Below are 24161 nucleotides of genomic sequence, written 5' to 3'. Positions count from 1 at the left end.
GGAGTGATCAAATAGATATTTGATTGCATTGATACTTTTGAAATTTGGTTTAAGTGTAATTGAATCTTACACACCGGTTTGTAAGGTGAAGAATATTTTTCCCTTATATAAACATATTTTTGGGTCATATTAGGGTTTTCAACATAGTCAATAGATTTAAAATGTAAAATGGGCATATTCATCCACAATTTTCTATAGTTAGTGGTATATTGGCTAGATAGAAGTTTGACATTGAATTTGTCTCCTATTGTAAAGAATCAGTATGGCTTCTAAATTATTAAAAGATGTCAATTACAAATTTGAAGTCTATTAAAATAACAAAATAAACTAAAGGTCTAAATGTGCAATCTATGATAGATTTAATTGGAGAACATCTTGTCAAAGGGACCTGAACATGATTATTTGTATTATTAACCAACATAATAATACCACCACAAGAATAGTGAAAATACATTGCACTTAATTGCTTAATAATACTAATAATCTGCTTTTCATGTTTACGGGTATGTCTTGTTGTTGCTTAACTATAGAAACACTATCTATTTGATGAGACTTGGAGGAGGGATCTTACGGGTATTTCTACTAATCCTTATCGTAATTTTTCTATTCCTTCTTCCTGAACAAACTAACTCCTTCTTCCTAAACAACCCAACACCAAAACAAAAATCTTCATCCTTAAATAATCGGTGTACTCTTGAGAGTATGTCGTTTGTCACAACCAGAATGTCGTTTAGGTTGATCTTCATCCTCAGATGTTCATGTTTATTGAGTAAACTCTTTATTAAAGAAGCTCTAAGATAGATAATGTTGTTCGCATGTTCCAACTAACTACTTAATAAAACATTTTAATTTATAGTTTGAGGTTATAAGATAATCATTTAAGTAAATCAACGTGTATTCATTCATTCATCTTAAGAAAACTTGAAATGAATTTAATCAATTTTTGTAAGTTAGTGATGAAAAATGGTGACAAAAAAGAAAAGAAAAGTAGAAAAAAGCAAAAGAAAGAATTAGATATCATTATTAATTAACTAATTCTAACGAAGCAATGTAGTAAAAAAAGCATTGTTCGATGGAAAGAAAAAGGAAAAAACTTTACTAAACACACACATGACCAACCAAACATACTAAGCACTTTTGTCAACAAAAACAAAACATGCTAACAACAGCACAAATTCCCATGCAGCATTCAATGGATGAGATGAACTTTAACTAGATCAAACGGTTAATATGAAGTATAAATTCCTTAATCAACTCACGGATTTCAATGTTTCACTTTCGGACCAAATGTGGAGCCCACAAACAGTACAGTCTACTGAGTGCAAGCAGCTGCTGCCCTTCTTACAAAGGCGGGAACCTAAAGAAAGTATGGCCCTTTGTTATCATCAGACCAGATGAGACTGTCATGATGAGAGAGAAACTCACTAAAAAAAAGTATAGTTTTTATATTTTTTAACTCTTCTATTTTTATGAAAAAATAACGTTAAATAAAATTTGGTTAGAAATCATTTATTTAAAAATTGAACTCAAATTTTCTTACAAGACTGTTTTTAATGAAACTTGTTAACCACTTGTGCAACCCAACTACTTAATTCATAAAGTTAGTTTTGGTTTTTGAGTGAAAGCTCAAATCATTTATTTGCCATTTTCTGATAATCTAATTTAATCATCGATAAAAATATAATATTTAAATTAATCTCTAATATTTTTATTAAAAAATTAGTTTTTTAATTTATTATAGCATAGAAATTAACATGATTCTAATAAAAATTAATGATCTTGTTACGAGTGCCTCTATCTCACTCTTTAAGGATCTTAAATTTAAAAATTATCTATTCAAAAAGTTAAATATAACAATTTTTAATGCATTTGTATACACAAAATTTTATAAAAACATATTATTTGAAGTCCTTAAAGAGTGTCAATGAACACTCGTTAGCATTTCTCATACTTAAATTAATCTCTGATATTTTCATAATAATGATAAATTAATCTCTCTTTATAGATTAATCTATGATATTTATAAAGACTAATTTATCTTTAATATAAAAAATATCACAAATTAATTTAAATATTATATTTTATCAATGATTAAATTGTGTCACAAGAAAATTTGGAAGATATTCACTCTTGATTTTTTAGAGAGAGAAACAACTTTCACAAAAAACAAATACAATCATTCATTTTTCACTAAAGTACATGTTTTGTGTGTGTTTGTGACTTTCACTGTTAGTTAGCACATAGCTTCAAACTCAAATGACATTGTAGGTTCTGAAGAGGGTTTATGTTTGTTCTTGTTTCTTCATTTCTTTAATATACACTTTGCACCCTTTAATCTCTTTTCAACCTTTTGACTTTCTGTTTTGTTTCCAACAAAAAAAGGTTGCAACTTTGTTTCTGGGTCTTGTTGCTTTTGCTTGGTTTTGTTACCTTGAAGTAGTTTTTTTTGTTCTTGTTTTTAACTTTTGCAAGTTCAAATTCTTGTTCTCATTAGTGTAAAGTTGGAATATTTATGTGTGAGAGAAGAGAATAAAATGATGGGGTTTTGTAGAAAATGATAAGGATTCTTTTATGAAAGCTTTCTTGTGAAGATTTTGGTTTGAAAAATGAAAAGTTTGTGGAATATGCTTATGCTTATGCTTATTCTTTATGCTTATACTGTTTTTAATAACCCATTTTAGTGTAGAGTGTAAAAATTAAGCCTTTTGGAGTTATATGAGTTTGTTTTCAAGTTTCGGGTTGTTGTGGTGATGCAATTTTCATATGGGGTTGATTTGTGGTTGTGGCTTTGTTTTTTGTGTTTTTATGTTTAAGAAAAGACACACTCCTTTTTCTCTTGCAAGGAAATTTTTGTCTTTTCAGCCATTTGTTCTTCTTCTGTTCTTGTTTAGTTTGCATCATGACACTGTGCAATGCCAAGGAAGATTGAGTAAGCACATGTCTTCTGAGCCTTCATCGTCAACATCGGAGTATAAGGATGATCCTAGGAAGATTATTATTAGCATAGTTTTAGGAGCTGTTACTGGATTAATTGGTTCTGTTCTCTTTGCATTCGTGATTCGTTGTGTTGTTTGGTATCTAAACCGAACACCAATCCTCAAAGGACCGGTCATATTCTCTCCGAAAATTGCCTCAAAGACACTCCAAGTAGCTTTGACAAAAGAAAACCATATGCTTGGTTCAAGTCCAAATGGGAAATACTACAAAACTGTTCTTGAAAATGGTCTCATAATTGCGGTTAAAAGGCTAACACCCTTTGAGAGCAATTCGCCGGAGAGTAGGAAAAAGTCGGTGAAGAGGCAAATACAAATGGAGCTAGAGCTTCTAGCTAGTTTAAGACATAGGAATTTGATGAGTTTAAGGGCTTATGTTCGCGAAAATGATGGATTCTCGTTGGTTTATGATTATGTATCGACCGGTAGTCTTGCAGATGTGATGAATAGAGTGAGGGAAAATGAGTTGCAGATTGGTTGGGAAGCTAGGTTAAGGATTGCTGTGGGTGTGGTGAAAGGTCTTCAATATCTTCATTTTACTTGTGTGCCTCAGATTTTGCATTTCAATTTGAAGCCTACAAATGTGATGTTGGATGCTGAGTTTGAACCTAGATTGGCAGATTATGGATTGGCTAAACTTCTACCAAACTTAGATAGAGGGATATCTGTCAACATTCCTCCTGAATGTTCTCATAATTGCAGGTAAATACAAAAAGGATTTTGATCAAAACTTATTTACTATGTAGCACCGACACTTCAAATTGAATTTGGGTGTCTGATACTGACACATGCGATTACATTCAACTACATCCATTTACTGTGTAGCACCAACATTTCAGATTGAACATGTGTGTTAGGTGTCTGATACCGTCACATGTCATTACATTCAATTACTTTCATTTTCAAATTATAAGCCTGTGTCCGTGTCAATGTTGTATCCAATGTTTGTATTTGTGTCAGTGCTTCCTTATTTAATGGAGGGATTTTACATTCTCAAAGACTAAATTGTTGGCTCACTCATCCCTGAAAACATCAATAATAATGTTAAGAACAAATATAATGCTGGATGTGTTGCATATATAGAAGGGCTATATAGTATTTGGTATTTTAATTCTTTTCTGTGAAACTTGATGCTACTGAGATTAAAATGTGTATTTTGAAAATTCAGCAGGTACACCGAAAAAAGTGACATATTCAGTTTTGGGATGATACTAGGTGTTTTATTAACTGGTAAGGATCCTACAGATCCATTCTTTGGAGAAGCGTCCAGAGGTGGAAGTTTGGGATGTTGGCTACGGCACTTGAAACAAGCCGGCGAAGAACGAGAAGCTCTAGATAAGAGTATTTTGGGGGAACAAGGTGAAGAAGATGAGATGCTAATGGCTGTTGGGATTGCTGCTGCTTGCTTATCTGATATGCCTGCAGAAAGACCTTCTAGTGATGAGCTTGTTCACATGCTAACACAACTCAATAGTTTTTGAACCAAACCTTCGTTTTTCCGTTCTTTAGATTTTGTTTTTTGTTCTCACCCTTTTCTATAACATTATGTTAGGGATTTTTGGTTGACCATGATTCTAGTGTAATTCATTGTTTTGCTTTTGCATGGCGTGGTTGATATTTTCTCTCATTTTTTTGATCTGGTTTTGCAGTGTAAGTGGTTTTCTTTTTGTTGATGCTAATACATATATTATGATTGTAAATCACTAGTGATGTTAACAAGTATATTGCTTCCTTAGGCGGTACTAGTTATTGAATCATAAGATGAACATGCTATGGAAGTTGTTGACATGTATAGATTCTCCTGAAAAAAAAGTGTTGAAATTTAAACATTTGTGTCTTGATTTGCATTGCCCAAACTGTGGCATTTCATTGATGGTCCAAGTTAGTGTGCTTTATATACAAGAGGTCAAAAATAGTTATGGCACAAAGATAAAGAGCTATAATGTTAGTAAAATGGTATGATTTCACAATCAAACGAATCCAGTTCAGTCTGTAGAAACAATTTTAAAGAGGCTTCTAAAGTCTGACATAAGAAAATTCTTTGTAGATGTCAGTGTTCAACGAAGGACCTCAACAACGATCTCATTCTCAAATGCAAAACTTCATATATACTCTTCTGGTGGCTGCAAATTAAACGATGTTACCAGAAACATGAGTCCAGTCGCCCACCTGAAATAAGCTTGAGATAATTCTAAGCACAGTGTAGAGTCAATAATTTTTGCAATTTCAACAAAATTCAACAAGTTCATCGGTCATCAGCTGCTTCTCAAACTAGACCTTGTATGGCACATAGCTCATCAATCTCAGTTTTTTACCAATCAATATGCTGTTAGGAACCCAAGAATTGAGCGGAATAGAAAGAAAACTTGAATATGAAAATAAGAATGAATATGAGAGAATCTCTCCTCTAAGGGTTCCCCTTTACAATATTCAGAAGATGATCCCTTACACTGTTAACCAAAAGAATGACCCAGCCATACAAACTAACAAACTAAATCAGTCACATAGTTCTCTTGACATAGTGTGAACCGCGAATTGGTTCGCGTGGATTCCCCTGTAATTCGTGGAAGGATTTCAAAAGCATACATTTCAGATCACGGTTAAACTGGAACACTTGTTTGCGAAAATGAAAATAACCACATACATCACACGTACTTTTCACTAGCAAAAAATCCATATCGAGAACTCCAACTGAATAATGTAACACTTAAAAGCTCAAAAGTGATGAGAACTGATTTAGAGGGTCATTTAAGCCAATCCAAAACAATAATAACTAGAGTTTCAATAGCAAGTTACAAATAACAGATGTTGACATGATAAACATGTTCCCTTACAAAAACCAGATGAGAGCTCCATAACAATAAAATATGTGTCAACTTCAATGGCCAAAAACAGTTGTCTCTTTTTAATATAAATGTGAAATAGAGTATACATATAAAAATGTTCAAAACTTATCAGTTTTCAGATATAGTGGAGAGAAAAAATTGCAGAATTGCCACATAGTATGGGAATGTGATTATATTTTAACCTAATAAATTACTCACTATAAAATTTCAATCAACTCACAACTAAGCTTATCCATCATGCCATCAATTTCAATCAACTCACCGTGTCAATGTGATTTCGTCAAACTCAATGATGATTCAAACACGCGCTCGTTACCATCATTTGATTTTGCGATCCATTTTGAAGACAAGATTTTTCATCTGAAACCTCCAAAACAAGAAATAAGCAAAACCAAGACCAATCAAAACAAAAATCCAAACATGTTCATCTTGTCCTTCTCTAGACCTAATCTCAGCAATACCAAAACCCTCTCTTCCAGAATCACCCAACATCCCTTCATTCAAATGTCCATACAACACATACAATCTCCCTTTCTCTCCAACCGTAACCGACGTCGGAAACCGCTTAACATCAATCTCTTTTCTCTCATACACCACTCCTTCTGCCCAACTATCCATACTTTTCATTAACCATAATTTATTCATCGGCGACACCGCCACTGCGGCATTGTCGTCGCGAACGACAATATCGTCGGCGCCAATGAGATTCTCGTTTAATGATACAGTCCTTGCCGTTCCGTCCACTGCGTCTACCTTGAAAACTTTACCGGTGCTCGATTGTACTACGAGAAGGTAACCTTTTGAAACGTAGGTGATTCCGTTTAGACCTAGGAGATTGTTATCGTTCGCCGGAGAGGTGAACAGTGGAGATTTTGAGAAGATTGATGCTGTTCCGTCGGTGGTGACTTTCCAGATGAAGTTTTCGGCGGAGTTTGTTACGTATGCGTTGCCGGTGTGATCGACGGCGACGTCGTTGGCGGCGGAGGGCGTGGATTCATCGTCGGAGTCAGTGAGGAGAGAGATAAAGATGCGGCGGCGGGAGCGGAGGTCGTAGGCGGCGAGGGCGTTGAACGGAGGGAGGGGAGGAGGGGAGTGGACAACGGTGAGGAGACGGTTACGGCGGGAATCGACGGCGATTCCGAGGATGGAGGAGTTGGAGGGGAGGGTGATGTCGGATATGAAAGTTTCGACTACACCGGCGTCGGAGACGGCGGTGATGATGCGGCGGCGGAGGGATCCGATGAGGAAATGTTGAGCGCGTGGGTCCCACGCGAGGGATTCAGGGTAGAGGTTAGGGGAACGGAAGTTGATGACGTGTGCATCTCGACAGAGAATTGGGCTTGGGCCCAGGCCCAATAAGAAGAAGATTAAGGTGATTAAGGTGATGGATTTGTGTGATGATGAGAATAAGATTAACATGGTGATTGATGATTAGAGAATGTTAAATGTGATTATTGGGGTAAGAATGTGAATTAGATGAAGGTTAAGGTTAATTAGTGTGCCAATTTTGGGATTGTGACTGTACATTGTACGTGCATGGTTGAAGGAGTGAAGAGCAAGAACGTGTAATCTAAAGCCAACAAATATATCACTTGAATTTTGAAGGATTAATTAATTAAAAATTCTGAATCTGTTTACTAAATTAGGTAATTTAGGTGTTGACTGAGACTTATCCTATTTTGAGAATAAGAGCTTAATGCTTCTTTCATACAAAACATAAATTGATTAACATATTATGACTTAGGAATAATAAAATTATACAAATGACATGAGAAGTTCTGGACTGGACAGAATACGGAATGATTCTTCATCATCAAAACTTTGGTAACAAATATGGTACCCTTTCATATATATTTTTTGTATCTTTTAAAAGAGTAAACGTTTGTTTGTTTCCAAGTTTTCTCACACAAAATTGAAAAGAACCGAGGCACGATGCAGAATTTTAGAAGCTACCTTCATTTACTTCAATCTACCGTGATTTGGAACATGGTTACACCATGTTTTCAAACATACACTAAGTTGCATAAGATAAAAGTATGAGATTGAGACAAATACATAGTGTTTTATATTTAATGTTCAAATAACCTAACTAATTCAAAATCAAAACTATAACTTGCAGACTAGTTCATGTATCCATATCATCATCAGACTCACTAACTGCCTTCTCAGAAGTGCTTCGAACAGACTTGCTGGTTTTAAAATCATTAACTGCCTTCCCAAAAGTGCTCCTAACATGCTGGCACATAAGCATCAGATCCTGACAACCATCTTTTAATACCTCACTTGCTGGATCCCCTACAGATACAGAGAGATATGACCCATTCAATGGAAAATTACTGATGCAGTGACATTGAATTAGATATAAATCATACCACAAATACAACGAAAGCCTTTTCTCACTATTTGAGATCGATTAAATCGATCAAACAGCATTATAATAACATGCACAATGGTTTGGTTTGAGCTCACTCTTATTAACTATTTGACTATAAACTATCTGGTATTTCCTCCTTATTAGTGCTTCAGATTTGTAGGGCTTCTCCACACATGTTTAAACCAATAAAAATGAGAATCTACCTATTTTATAAAGGAAGCTACTCCAATTTTCATTTTTGTGTTCATTGTTAATCCAATTCACATATAATGAATAGCCATAAATCATAAAAGTGAAAAAAATTTAGAACATGGAAGTGCAACAGTGATTTATATGCAGAAAAGCCTACAAGGACTACTGGTCAATGGTCATGTAATTCACAATGTAGCACATACTTGTGGATGCTCAACCATTGCCTTTTAATATTTTTATTAAAACAAAAACAAAAATTCATTTAAATATGAAGAAAAAAAAAGATAAGATAAGAAAACTTCATTCATTAGTTAAACAGAAAATGCAATCAAATGAGATCAGAAACATTTCAGTATCACAGTGTAGAATTAACTAGCTTAAAAAAGTTCGGCTTCTATTTAGTGCTAATAATAGGAACTGACTTTGCTTTGCTTGTTGTAAAAATAAAAAATGGCTCAAATTATGTAAATTATCTAAACAAGTAACAAATACTGCTCTCAGCACAATAGAAAAGATTGTCTCGCAATATATGAAATTGGAAGCTGAAGTACATAATCTTGTGTTGTGATTATACTCTTTATTTGAACAAGTAACAAATGGAATTTTTAGTATTAGACTCTTGAACAAATTTTCCAATTACAGTTGCATTATTATATCCACCATGAGACAGCTTATGTTACCACTTACCAGTTGTCTGAACTCTGACGTTAACACGGTTTTCTGAAGGATGAGGAATGCTGTACCCACAAAATGTCACTCTTGGACTGCAAGACAACAACAATTACTCTCATCAGTCATCAGGATATATTGTACTTAAAATGACGAATATTAAGGAAGAAGAGTAAGAGGTTGGGCACAGAGAGAGATGTGAAAAAGCCAAGTTAAACATACATTTATAATATGAACAACAAAAACGAAAAATATTTCAAACTCTAGCTATGAAGCCAGGATACTCCAAAATGGGCGAAGTTTCCATGTTGGACACATATATAACACCAATACTCTTAGAGTGTGTTTGGATGGAGGAATGTTTTGAGGGAATGTAATGTTTTGAGGGAATTCAAATACTTTGATGTGAATACCATTGTTTGGATGTGGGAATGTAATGTAATATTGAGGAAATGTAATGTTATGAAGGAATTCAAATACTTTGAGGTAAATTGCCTAGAATTTTAAAGAATTTAAAATTTCCAAATTACCTCATCCAAACACACTCTTAGCCTCTTAGGATACTCTCAGTACGTATCTCAAAAGTATATGATGTTCTTCAATTATTTAAAAAAAATTGATTTTAGGATACATTTGGGATACGTTGTGGATGCAACGTGGCATGGCCAAATGTCTTTGTTGAAAGAAAAGAAACTCTTTTCCCCGTAAACAAAGAGAAAGCCCACAGTCCACGTTCTTTTTTGTTATTACAACCAAGGTAGTCAGAATCGAGATCATAGGCAGGATCAAGAAGGGGTCACAATATCACAAATCGCGGGATCTAAACACATAGCATAAGATCCTACCAATTTCACAGCATAGTTCAGTAAAAAAAAAACTCCAACTCACACCCCAAAAACTTCATGAAACTCCTATTCAGGATCATAACATATCGTCATACAAAGGTCAAATGCCACAAATAAAAACTCCAAATAAGCAAAACAACACAGCAGAGTACAAAACAAAAGGAATGGGTAGAATAAATACAGTTGCCTCACACTTGTAGTGTCACGTTTTTAATATGAAGATGTTTGAATATCAATGGGTTAGTGTTCCTTTCAAAAAGAAATTAATGGGTCTGTGTATTTACTTAATAGGTGCATTGGTAAAACTGAGAATACAGAACACTAAAGGTCTGCTTCTTAACACATTTTAGGGTTTTTAACCCAAATTTGAATATCCTGATAAGCGAGTCACGTGCCTCAGTTACTATTGTCTTCTTTGCAAATTGCCGGAGCCGCACAGAAGCATCGGTCCCATTCGATTTTGTGGCGCAGCAATTCTTCCATGGCCACACCATTTGTGATTTTGTTAGGCACAAGTATGCTTCAGAGACAGCAGCACTGTGGACTCGTACACTCCTACGAATTTACTCACGATTCTGACTACCATGGTTACAGCATTTACGTTGACAACACTAAAATAAGTACTTGATTTAGACAGAAACTCTAGAACTTTTGTTATGATCGCAAGTATCTTTTGTAAAATGCGATGGTTATAGTTAGTATACCTTAATGAGGAATGAACAACGTCACTTTCATGACAAGTATTCTACATCTATATCAGTTTTTTTAATAAAATTTTGCTATGGTAACTAGGCAGTGTCGTGTGTTATTGCACCCGTGAAATACTATATATCTAGGCTTCATAGAACTCCAGTAACAGATATCAGAAATGCAAACAGAATTATTAATTATGCACAATAAAAGTAATGTAAAAACAAGCTTCATGTCTTAATGGCAGGTTGATATCTCTCCCTGAGGGATGAGAGGCAGGGGGGCTCTGCGAATCAATCAGTTGTGCAACAAAACAGATAAGCTCAATTCATGTTTATTTCATACACAGCCGTTTTCTTTTGTTGAGAATCATTCCCTACTTTGAACTAAACAGTGCATAGTGTAGTATTGTGGAACAATACCAATTTGTTCAAATTCCATTACACTATAGCCGCTATTTGACAACACTTCATAGGAAGCTTACGTTCATAGCTACTGTTTTTTGTTTTCATTGTGTTTATCACTTGTTATCTCTAGAATTTTCAGCTTATGAGTAATATCACAATTAAGTTTATATCCTATGATGATAAATAAAACAGCAGAAAATAAATGAAACTGGAAATTATAAAGAAAAAGAAAAAAAGTAGAATTGGGAAAAGACTAACTCTTGATTCAAGATGAAACGAACAGAATTAGCAAAAGTGTGATCTTCATCGACGAGAGAAAATGTTGATTTACTCAAATCGGAGTACGAACCGTGTTCCATCGTCAATCAATCAATCAAAGGAAAACCAGTTTCTGACGCCTTCAATCCAACCAAAGCGGCATGTTTTCTTCTTTTAGGGTTTTAATAATTCGTTTTTCTTTGAGCAAAAGGGTTTTAGTTGGGGTGTTTTTTTTTTTTTTTCTTTTAAAGCAGAGGGGTTTAACTTTATTTTTTTTTTCATTTTTTTTATACGATATCCGCAAATAAAATTTATCACGTTATGGGATGAATATCTTAATAAATACACACAAATATAATAAAATATATTATATTATAAATACTCATAAATTTATAGATGCGCGTACAGATAAAATTAATTGGATTTAGTAAAAATATTAACACATATAAAATAAAATTAACTTTTAGGAATTTGTGTTATTTCTATTAAGATATTTCTATTACATAAAATATTATGAATTCAATGAAAAAATTAATTAAAATATTTAATAGATAAGATCAAAAATTTGTTAAGATATTTATGTCAATTCAAATATTGGTTTTAAAGAATAGAAAAATAATAAAAATATTGCGAATAAACGTGAAAGTGACACGTGACATAAAAAAACCTTGCTTTATATATATACTATTGATTTAAAGTCTGTAAAAACAAAAGGGATGAACATGCGAACAAACTCACAACATCATGTTAATAACATTAAACAGTAAACTACGCATGCCCACAAATATGACTATATTCATGTCTCTAAATCTGCAACATTGACGATGTCAAAGTTATTGATCGGATCTGCACTTGTTCAAAGTTAATCTTTCAACCTGAATCAAATAAACATTGCACTAAGACAATATATAAAAAATACATCGTACGAAGACGAGAAATCAAAACAAACAAAGTCGTACAAAGACGACAGAATCACAAAAATAAACGAAAAAAAACTGAACTTACGTCACTTTCCTTATGTTCACCTCTCTGGTGTTCTCAATACTTTAATGGCATTTACTTTTCTCCTAAATTTAACATAACCATGAAGGAAACTTGAACTTATATCACCTTCCTTTAGCCACCTTGATCTTGATCATTGGAAAGTGAGGGCATCCTTGCTTTTTAAGAACATCCATACCTTTCCAAAAAACCTCCTACATTTCTCAATCTTGCTAGTCAAGATAGCCTAGTATTCACACCTCAAATCTAAGACATTCAATTCCTTCATCAACTTTTGAATTTTTAACTTTGTTTCCTCATACACCTTCTTATTCCACCAATCTTCTTAATTGTAACCAATGAAAAGCGGTCAATGATCTGACTCATCTTTGAATAGAACCCATATTGTAAAATTTTATCAAGTATCAAGCCACTATTCTGAAACCAACACTCTATCTAGTTTACTCACTGTGACACCATTTCGATGTGCTTAGACAAAATGCCTCCCAAGAAGAGGTAGGTCAATAAATTCCATATAAGCCAAGAACTGATTGAACCACTATATATAATGTTAAGCTATGTTGGATTCCCTAATTCAAACCTCTTCGCTCATCAAAGTTAGTAACTAAATTAAAATCTCCCATCGTACACCATTGTTCTCCACCAAATCCTCTTCTTAACATTAAAATACAATCACATAACCTACGTTTTGCTTATAGGTCACACAAAGCATAAATGTCAACAATAATTATATTCCGCGGCCAAATTCACACACACTAACAAAGTCTTTACTACAAAAAGTAAAGATTACTACTCCCTCCGTCTCATAATAATTGTCTCTTTACCCATTTTTCTTTTTCTCAAAATAATTGTCACTTTAGAATATCAATGTAGCATTTATTTTTTTTTTCATTATTATACCCTTATTTATTAAATTTCATCCAACTTTACTACTCCACTAACTACAATTAATAAAAGTGTTTTAGTAAATAACACTAATTTTACCATCAAAATCAACGTGCATAAACCTTAAACGACTATTATTTAGAGACGGATGGAGTATACATTACTCCCAAAATAAAGAAGAGCTATGTTATTTGTACATCTAAAATTGGACAACCAATGCAACAACTTTTAATTTTGTGAAGAGCACGGAAAACAAAATCATGCAAAATATCATTAAAAATAGCAAATAAGTTATTGATTGTACAATTTTGTTGTTCACATATCATTCCTCAATAAAAAATACATCCACTGTTAACCACCAAAGGAAAAAAAAACTTAATTACAATTGTAGTTTCCCAATGAAGTATGACACAAGGTCTCTGAAATTACCTCCAATTTGTCTCGTGGATCAACGTAAAACTTTCTACGACCTCCTGACACTTTTTTTTCCACCCTACCCCGAACCTTCTAATATTAAATGAGCTCATGAGCATTTATTTGCTCTCTATTCTCATTCTATGTATTATCCCTAATCCCTATCCTCTAAAACCACCTATCATTTTCAGATTTAAAGTTTTCTCGAGGTATCGATCTAATTAGGATGTCTAAGCTTCTTCTTTATGTCATCTTCACTCTTAGTTAAGTACCAAAAAAAAAAAAAATGAAATTACCACCACTTATAAACATATATTCTGATCATCATTTATTTAATGTGAAACTCTTTATCAATACATGATTATGTATGTACATAATTTCTTTCTTAATCATTTCATCATTTTTCCTATCTTCACTCTATTTTCATACCCTTTTTTCTTGTTTGAGAGGAATGGATGCATGAAAGAATACAACTCCTTAAATGTCACTTTCAGATAGCTGTTTTGTTAATAATCGGGAAACATCATGCGCAATATGTCCCTATCAATCACACCCACGCTAATGCACAAGTTGCTACCAATCATAGCCATTTCAAGCACAAGTTGCTACCAATCATAGCCATTTTAAGCACAAATTGTTATCTTATATTATTTATTTTCATCTACTTTTTGTATTTGCAATGCACAAGTTGCTATCTTATTATTTTCATTTACCTTTTGTATTTGTAATTTTCTAATCAAATTCAGATGGAATCACCTCAGCACACATAGATACACAATATATAGATAACGATTTTTTTTTTTTTTTTTTTATATTTCAAGTGTGAGTAAGAGTCTTACATTAAATAAAAAATGAGATGTTTGACATTATATGATTGAGAGAACATATATATATTAAGATTTTGTATTAAGATGTGGAGTCCAATTCATTTATGTGGTAGTTCAATGTGCATTGTGATAATCTTTGACCCCTCATAATCCAACAATTACAATGACATTTTGTACACGCAAGTGGAAATGTGGAATAACACATAAGACAAATGTACATTTCATTAACTATTTTTTTTTATGAACACATTTCATTAACTTAATGTACCCCTGAAAAAAAACTTGAATGCACAAAATTCAAGTAAATTATGGGATTCTTTACTTTGAAAGACATGTTCAATCATGTTGACACTATTTGTTTGTGTTTTGTTGCAACTTAATTATTTTTATGCATATACACGGTTTTAAATTAAAGTATGCACCACGTACATGTTATAAGTGTTACATTTCAGACTCACAAACTTATATGGTCAAAAACTATAATCACAACTTACTCGGATCTTGAATTTTCTAACCAAGTGTCACACACACCTTAATGTGAGCCCTAATAACGTGTTAATTGATGTCTCCCTACCACGTAAAGAGGGTTATCTCCAACAATGGTGCTTAATTAGGCACATGCACACACACATATATATCAACAAATTGTCATTCAAGTCAAGTTATATATATATATCAACAAATTGTAATTCAAGTCAAGTTTTTCTTCTTTTACAAAGAAAAAAGTAGTTTGGAACTCCTCCAAATTCAACGGAGCTAGCAAGTGGCTTTGCATTATTTTAATGAAATGAGTCATTTCAAATCAAATTGACAGAAAAAAAAAATATTCAATTTGGAGGGGTTGTTTTCTTTAGGGTTGAGTACTGACGATAGACGGTGTTGGGATATCGTTTTTATGAAGGAGTCTGTTTTAGGTGGTGACGTGAATTTTGGTGGATGTTGTCCTCATAGGTGTTTTTTATGGTGTTTATTTTCAGGTGTTATGCCCAGTAACGGAGCCAGAAATTTCAAGTAATGGGGTGATATTTACATATAAATTTCTAACATGAAATATATTTAAAACATTACAATAGTTTTTTTTTTTGGATTTTCTTTATTCTAAAATGAAAAAAGAATAAAATAAGTCTTTCATAAAATAATTGACTAGAACTTTTATTTTAAGAAAGGGAGAACTTTTATAATTGTTATTATTATTTCAAATAATAAATAAATCAAAGTTAGGTATATGACATTATAGAAGTACTGATTTTGAAAAATGAAGCTAAATAAATGAAACAAAGAGTAGGAAAACACATAGCAGAGGTGCATGTATTACTTATAATATGTCATCTAGTTATCATATTTATTATACTATATGTATATGTATGTGCTGGTATTGGAGATCTGTAGTATTATGTGTTATATAGGATGGAAACTCAAAATTAGTGGGGGCACATGCCTGCAGAAGAGGCAATGTGGTTCCGTCACTGATTCCGTATATATACGACGTCTTTTATTTGTATGTTCAATTTCATGGGTCTCTATTCGTCTTGTACAGGGATTTGTTTAATAAAATATGTTGTTTCAAAAAAAAAAAATTGAGTATGCAAGTTGGATTTCGTACTTTTTTTGTCCTTGGAAATGGAATAATGGGATCTTGCCTAGCATATGGTTGAAAGTGTACGTTTTCTTTATATATTAAACCAACGGTTCATATGCATGCAGAGGATATGATAAGGACAAAAAAAATTCACGGTTAATATGTTGTGTATAATCTGTTTATTATATAATTATATAATAGAACGATCTATGATTAATTGGCAAAAAAATCTACTCAATGTGATTAAATAGAATGAAAGATATTTGTGTCAAATGTGAGTAAAGAAGTAGTAGATAAAATATGAGTGTTGAACAAATATAAGTAAAGAGATTACTTTTTAAAGAGATTTATATACTCAATGCTTTATTCATAATCTAATTCGTAATGATGGATATTTTAGACATATAAAGATTCTTTCAATTTCTTTGGAGAGTGAATAAATGATTCAAAAATGTATTGTATTATTGAATCCGATTCAAGAATCGACTAATTTGAGGTGACCAATCCAACGGGGCACCGTTTAAAGCCAAAGCAAGCTCTGTATGAATTTAGCCCATCGAAATTGACACCAGAGGGAATCAAATCTGACATTTGATCCTTTAAACTATAATAGTTGAGAAGTTCATTTTTTAAAAAAAATGAAGAAGTTCTTTACTCGCCTCTTCAAATCAAAACATAGTTATTTGATCCTCTAAACTATATCAAGTGACAAAAACATAATTCTGTCCTAATCATTTCATCATTTTTCCTGTATTCTCTCTATTTTTAGATGCATAAAAGAATCCAACTTTTTAAATGTCACCTTCATATAGTTGTTTTATGAATCATCATGAAAGATCATGCTTAATCTGTCCCTATCAGTCCCACATTACTTTATCAAAACCAAATTGATCTCTTTCAACATTTGTATGCTATAGTATAGTGAAATGATGGCTACCAATCATAGCCAAATTCAAGATCAAGTTGCTACCTTAAATTATTTCCATATTCCATTTACCTTTTTGTATTGCACAAGTTGCTATCTTATTATTTTCATTTGCTTTTTTGCATTTGTAGTTTTCTAACCAAATTCAAATGGAATCACCTCAAACACAAAAGACACTTTATGAATAACAATTTCTTAAAAAATTCAATGGCATTAATGTACAAACAAGTGGAAATGTGGATCAATACACATCAAGACAAATGCACATTTCATTAACTTGAATGCACAAAACTTAAGCAAATTACAGGATTCTCTCTAATTTGTACAAAGAATGGTGAATCCTGTTGCCTACATTATTACATCCCATCAACTCATCCAACAAATTCAAAGCACAGTTGCTTTTACTCTCCTGACCAACTCCTTCCTGTCACACACAAAACAAAATCAATGTCAGAAACAGAATCAACCAAATGTTACATTTCATGAGTCACAAACTATGAAGCACGGACACTCCTCGGATTAAGCGTGTCCCGGTGTCGGACACCGACACACTGACCAATTAACTAGAGTAAAAGTGAAATGGTTAATTTTTTTTTCTTTCAATTTTTTACCTCATGAGTTGCCTGTCAAATCCTGATGCAGCCAACACTCCTCTATTCTCCTCAGCCCTTCTCAAGAGGTATGGCATAACAGTCTCAACAGGTCCAAATGGCATGTACTTGCTAACTTGAAACCCTGCATTGCTCAAAGCAAAGGATAGTGCCTCAGACATTCCATATAGTTGTGCAAATTCCATCTTATGGTTCACCTTTCCAATCCCTAATTCATGTGCTTTTGCAGCAGCCAATTTTCCTATACAAAAAACAACATTAATTAAATCAAACTCATACCATACCCCTCAATTGCATACATTAATTTCCTTATCATCATAATATCATATAATATATACCTGATTCAATGTTATGAGTTGCAAGAACAACTCCACCAGGACCATTAGCAATCTTCTCAAGCATGTAATCTGAACAATCATTGAAACACTTATGTGTATCCTTAATAGTGTTATGAATTGGTGAAGCATATCCCAAATCAGCAGCCAATTTTCTTTCACTAGACATATAAGCACCTCTAACCAACTTAAATCCCATTGGTATCCCCATTTTCTCAGCAGCCTTTGATGCCAACAACATTCTCTCCTTAGCGTCTTTCAAATAAGTTTGAATGGTTCCAAACACAGTAGGGTTTTCACCTTTGTTATGCAAAATTGCTGAAGAGTATGTAAAGTAATCAATAGCAGGTTGAACTGAAGTATGTTCTGCATCAACCAATAATGGAATATTGGCTTGCACACATTTCTGACAAAGCTCAAGGAATCTCTTGTTAGCAAGATCAAGATCACTCTCTTCTTCTGCTGTTAATGGCTCTGGTCTCTTCCTTGTATGGTACAAAGGACTTGACTCTGAGAAAATTGGCAATGAATCTTGCTTCCATGGTAAAACAAAAGAAGGGTCTTTCTTCTGCCATCTCAGCAAATCACTCATTCTTTCAAGCAAACTCATTGGACATATTGCAGTAATCTTCACAATCACAAAGCTTACCTATAACACAAAAAAGTTCAATTTTGAAAATATTAGTACATAACATTCATAATCATAATGTTAAATTTAAAATTAAAATAACCCCTCAAATTCATAACACTTTTTTTTAAGTAATTTTAAAAAAAGTATATAAAAATGCACCAGCAACCACAGTTTTTTCTGTGTGGCTTATTAGTGCTTGAGTCTTTTACCAAAAACAATTGTTTGTTTGTTTGTTCCAATTCCAATGTTCCATTCCAATTCCATTGTTCCTTTCCATGCTTTGATCAATTTCATGAATCAAATTCCAATTCCATTTCCAATTTCAATGTTCCATGCTTAGTTTTCTTTTCATTCCTCAGAAGCACGGAATCAGACACGGACACCAGATACATCACGGCAGCAGCAACAACGTCATCAATCAATGCTGTATTAAATTGCGGTTGCAGTCACGAATGCGGAACTCAGCACCATCAAAACGGTTATTCTCAATTGAATTTGGATCCATTAAAGCAGATTGCATCTCTCTTCTGTGACAATGAAGAAACCGAACCAAAAAAGCAAAAAAAGAAAACAGTTACATTTTGAAATAGAGAGATGAAATAAAGAAGAGATTACCGAAGATGGAGGAAGCGATCTGCTGACATCAACGGTGTGAAGAAAACCTTTGAGATTGCGATCACAGCCAGCATTATCATGAGCATCTTCAACGCCATAAACCAGCATTCCACGTAAACCTGCTTCATTCAACCCGGCAATACTTTTTCCAGCGGTGATAGCATCTTCTCCGGCACAAAAATGATCGAAAAAAGTGGCACGTGTGGTAGCCATAGCAAGGTTACTTAATGGATTATTGGTCTGCATGAGATCAGACCTCAACAACCATGTACCGAGGTCAACCATTGGCTCGACCGCGGTAGCATGGAGGACAGCAGTTGATTTGAGAAGTTTTTTGGTTGGGACGTGCGAAAAGAGTTTTTCGACGTCGTGGAAGTCGAGATTGGCGTCGGGAGGGAGGATGGTTGTTACCGATGATGGCAGTTTTTGGTCTAAAATATTAGACGCAGGAGCGACAGCGGGCGAGGTGAGGGCAGGTTGGAACGGTTTTGTGGCAGTGTTGTAACGGAGTTTCCTTAGGATTCTTGGTGGGATAACTCTGGTGGCCATCAACCGGTCAAAGATGATTTATATGATATAAACAAGAAGATATATGTTTTGATATGATGAATAAAAAACCAGATACTTTTGTTAATGTAATGAGATACAACAAAATGTGTATGCTTGTGAAGTAAGAATGAATTAGAAGGAGATGTATAAATAGGGGTGAAAAGAAGAATGTGGTAGCTAAAAGAAAGGAGGGTGTGATTAAAAAAGATAAAAAGAGTCAAGTGGATGATGTGTGAATTGGTTGGTGGGGATATGAGTAAGTTTGTTATAGTTTTTGACCAAAGTTGGTTTAATTTAGAAAATTGTTTTAGTCATGTTTCCTAAATTATTGGAGTAAGTTAGTTTAATATGAGTAAATTGTGTTGTAAAAATGGATGGTAGCTAAGAGTACCATGTGGTAAGTTGTTGCAACAAACAAAACAAACACAGCTAAGAAATTGAAGATTCAAGATAGATTTGAGATTGGTACGAACGTACTCAAATGCTGACACAGAATCTACGCGGATACACTCATCATGTGTTGGAACTTACTCACTATAGTAACACTACAACTCATGTTGATAGATTCTTTTTATCTCTCTTTGACTAAATTGTTTACTCTTAAGTACCTCCCTATTTCTTCATTTTCCTAATTATAGACACTATTAAAAAAACACCATTAAGAAAAAAACTGTTAACAATTCAAATATTGCCATCTGTAAAAAAAAATAATCAAATATTGCCAATTTGGACATCTTTAAATATCAAAATTGTACGTAAGTTTCATATGGTATTAATCATTCCATTTAAAAAAAAATGGCTTAAGTGCAGTTTTGCCCCCCTATTTTGACTCAAACGGAGTTTTACGTCCTCTATTTTAAAACTCCGAATTTCACCCCCCCAGTTTAATGTTTTTCGGAGTTTTGCCCCCCAATTTAATATTTTTCAGGATTTGGCTTATGTGGCGGTGCTGATGTGGCTTAAATAATATTAAAAAAGTATCCACTAATTTAAATTATTTATATTAAATATTCTGAATTAAAAAAAAAAGAAAAAAATCAATAAAAAAAAAATGTAACTTAAAATAATAATAATAATCATTTTGCTAATATTTCCTTCAAAAAATCTTTTTTTTTTGGTGTAAAATCATTTTGCTTATACGGACACACCAAAATCCAAAATCTAAAAAATCATTTTACTTTGCTCAAAAAATAAAAACATTTTACTTATATTTCCTTCCATGTATTTTTAATGGGATTTTCTTTTGTTTATTCTGATTTTTTTCCTACCTTTTATCTCAATTTTCCAGTATTTTTTATGCTTTTTTACTTCTTTTTTCTCCTCCCGGTTTTATAATTTTGTTTTATAATTCCTGCTTTTTTCTGGATTTTATGGTATTTTTTAAAAAAGTTATTCCAAATTTTGTAATTAAAAAATTAATTTAAATGATTAATGATTTTTTTTACATTATTTTAAATAATTAATTAGGTGAATAATAAGATAATATTTTAAAATTCACATAGCAATGCCACATCAACATAAATGAATTTAAATTTGACTTGGGGCAAAATCCTGGAAAATGTAAAACAAAGGGGTGAAATTCCGAGTTATAAAATAGGGGGGTAAAACTCCGTTTGAGTCAAAATAGGGAGGGCAAAACTACACTTAAGAAAGAAAAAAAAAGTTTATAACTTGTTAAAATTACTACAATATCTTTAGTGGCACGACCGATATTAGAGTTTGAATCTAAGTGTTGTCGTTTGGTAATGTCACTGTGATGTTTATTTTCCATTTCAATTCAGATGACAAAAAATTACTAAGTGCAAATTATTTATTCTTGACAATCCTGATTAATAATACTAATTTTTCTTTTAATATGTAAAATCAATATTGAATACATAAAATACACAAGATGTAATTTTGATAATCAGAGTGTGCAAAAACAAACACATAAATTACGTAAGTGACTTTTGTTAATATATGTAAAATAAGCGATTAATACTTAAAAAAAGAAAATGGGGAGATACAATTTTATCTTGCCATATGAAAAGTAAAAAACACAGTATAATATTAGTATCTTTTTGTAAGAAGCTAAATCAATTTTATTAAAAACTAAACAAAGATTCTCTAACACAAGGTAAGCTATAGCAACTTAATAGTTCAGTCATCACTCATGTTACATTAATATCGAGGACTTTCACTAAAATTGAATGTTTGATTATAAAGTTGTGATCACAAGAATTTCCTCAATTACCCTAATTTTCAATTTCTACGCAATCACTCCCCCAATCTTCAAATACCTTTGAAATTAGTGTTTCTTCAAGTCTTCGAATCCTCAGTCACTCGTGCAATCCTTGAAGCTCTTCCCTTGAACTCTTCTTTGCTCTGTTCGGTGGTTGGATTCCCTTCAACTCAAGAAGGTTAGGAAGAACCTCCAATACCCTTGAAGGTGGAATGAAATTACTCAATTCACTTTAAATCATTGATTTCCAATCAATGAAAAAGTGTTTAATCTGAAGAATAAATGGAAATTGAGGTTTGGAGACTTAGAGAGAATAGATGCAAATGATTAAGTGGTTTGGGTGTTACGGGGATATGAGTATATATAGAAAATAGTGGAAAGTGCAAAAATTTGCCCCAAAACAACTAAGTGACTAAATTCACTAACGATTCAGACTGCTGAAAATAGGCAATCTGAATAATGAAGAATGATACAAATCAACATATATATGAATCGATTCAAATGAACTCAGATGAAGATTGATACGAATCATCAAATACTGAATCGATTCACACATGCAAAAACAAGGTCCAGACAGAACCAAAGATACGATTCAAGATAGTTTGAATCGATTCACTGGTGATATGATTCATGAAATCTTGAATCGAATCAAAAGGTGTAAGACATAAGGAAAAATATCAGAAAGAATGCTTGATATGAATCAATGAACCATGAATCAAATCAAGCATCTCAAAGAAGGATTTTGTCAGTTGTCGCTCAAAAATGAAATTTTTTGTACATAACAACACACAAGACATCTAGGAATCACATGACACAATGAGGCAAAGATTACTAGATGCTTTAAAATGATTCCAAGTTAAAACTAATCAACATAAACACATCATCAAATAAACCTAGCTAATGAAAATCATCAAAACACAAACCTATAACTAAAAACAACTTCATCTTTAGTTTAAAATTGTGAAGATTGGGTTTTTAGTCAAAATCAAGTGGGAATAACTTTTCCTTATGTACAAACACATTTGCTTGCTTTAAAGGTGATCCAACTGTATACTTACGGTGATTTAATGGATACAATAATTTAACCCTAAATATACTTACGGTGATTTAAAGGATACGATAATTTAACCCTAAAAACAAGGTCCAACTATATATTTAGGGTTAAATTGAATTTTAATAGGACTTGCTTTGATTACAAACTAACCAGTAACTGGATAGGATAAGAAAACTCTTCCATAAAAAAAAATATATAAGATAACCCAAGTTAATGGAGTATTTTTTAATTGAGAGAGAGATATATATGATAGGATAATTAAGTTTTTAGGATGAAAACTTGTACTCCCGATACCAATCTTAATATAAATTCATTTCATAATTTTATAGAAATAATAGTTTTTATGGGGAAAAATAATAGTAATGAACAAAATTTTAAATATGGAATAATATTTAGCTCTACGCAAGGCGATCACTTATGATCTTCTTCAAGCGAGTTTTATACTTGTATTTTTCTAATCAAATTCAAATGAGGTATCTGTTTGTTAATGGTTTTTCTCATGTTATGATAATGACATAACTTTTTCATGCAAAATTTTTGTATCCAAAAATTGTGAATATTTATGAACAGCAAACACACTTTCACATGATGTTATTGGCTCAAGCTACGGTACATGACCTCAATGGATCTCCTACCGTAGGTGACTTGACTTTTTCTTTCTTTTTTTTACAAAATTGATGTCAACTATTGGATGTGCTTGAAAACTTTTGAAGACCATAGTATTATCATACTCTTTAAACATTAGATTATTTTCACACTATGTTCCATCATGTTTCTCTTTCCCTCTCCATATTTCTTACTCGCCCAACAACAACAACAACGCGATGCAGCGCCGCCGGAAAATCACAACGACAATGCGCCGGAAAATCACAACAACAACGACGAATTTTTGGAAATCTTAATCCAATCCATTCAACCCAAAGTTGCAGAAAACAACATTCATTAAACTCAAATTTCATTTAATCTAATTCACCTGAAAACAAAATTGCAGAAAATATTGATTTCTCAATTATTCAATTCATTCAACCCAAAGTTCACATATTCATCACTAAACTCAGATGAAAGTGATTAAATCCGTCGTCAGATCAAATGTTACACAACAAAACAATCAAAATCAGAATGGAAAATCTCACAGAAATCAGATCTGGAGAGGGATGGTGTTTAAGTTCAGATGTGAACACAAACTGGTCAATTGAAAATTACGAATGAAAATAGAATAAAAAGAACAAAAAAAGATGT

General features: G+C 32.8%; 4 protein-coding genes across 5 annotated transcripts; 1 reads left to right on the top strand and 3 right to left on the bottom strand.

Annotated features, from left to right (window-relative positions):
* Positions 1-2145: 2145 nt before the first annotated feature.
* LOC11437782 (inactive leucine-rich repeat receptor-like protein kinase CORYNE) lies at positions 2146-4629 on the top strand. Of its 2 annotated transcripts, none has more exons than XM_013592316.3 (2): positions 2146-3695; positions 4165-4629. In XM_013592316.3, the coding sequence occupies exons 1-2, from the start codon at positions 2764-2766 to the stop codon at positions 4472-4474; spliced, it is 1242 nt and encodes a 413-aa protein (XP_013447770.1). In that variant the 5' UTR covers positions 2146-2763; the 3' UTR covers positions 4475-4629. The 2 variants fall into 2 exon arrangements, with proteins under 2 accessions (XP_013447770.1, XP_003621621.2); XM_003621573.4 differs by having other exon boundaries at positions 2149-3695; positions 4162-4629.
* A 211-nt stretch (positions 4630-4840) lies between these two features.
* On the bottom strand, positions 4841-7372 carry LOC11440796 (uncharacterized). The gene has a single exon (XM_003621572.4). It carries the CDS (start codon positions 7256-7258, stop codon positions 6158-6160), a length of 1101 nt encoding a protein of 366 aa, XP_003621620.1. The 5' UTR covers positions 7259-7372; the 3' UTR covers positions 4841-6157.
* Positions 7373-7771: 399 nt separating this feature from the next.
* Positions 7772-11493, bottom strand: LOC11437781 (DNA-directed RNA polymerases I and III subunit RPAC2). Its single transcript, XM_003621571.4, has 3 exons — positions 11275-11493; positions 9093-9169; positions 7772-8134 (listed from the first exon to the last, which is right to left on the bottom strand). The coding sequence occupies exons 1-3, from the start codon at positions 11373-11375 to the stop codon at positions 7965-7967; spliced, it is 348 nt and encodes a 115-aa protein (XP_003621619.1). The 5' UTR covers positions 11376-11493; the 3' UTR covers positions 7772-7964.
* A 5573-nt stretch (positions 11494-17066) lies between these two features.
* On the bottom strand, positions 17067-19794 carry LOC11439289 (proline dehydrogenase 2, mitochondrial). The gene is made up of 4 exons (XM_003621569.3): positions 19099-19794; positions 17856-18501; positions 17518-17758; positions 17067-17330 (listed from the first exon to the last, which is right to left on the bottom strand). The coding sequence occupies exons 1-4, from the start codon at positions 19645-19647 to the stop codon at positions 17291-17293; spliced, it is 1476 nt and encodes a 491-aa protein (XP_003621617.1). The 5' UTR covers positions 19648-19794; the 3' UTR covers positions 17067-17290.
* Positions 19795-24161: the final 4367 nt, after the last annotated feature.

The sequence above is a fragment of the Medicago truncatula genome, chromosome 7 (assembly GCF_003473485.1).
Source record: "Medicago truncatula cultivar Jemalong A17 chromosome 7, MtrunA17r5.0-ANR, whole genome shotgun sequence".
Lineage (NCBI taxonomy): Eukaryota > Viridiplantae > Streptophyta > Magnoliopsida > Fabales > Fabaceae > Medicago > Medicago truncatula.
This window is presented reverse-complemented; position numbering and strand designations above follow the sequence as displayed.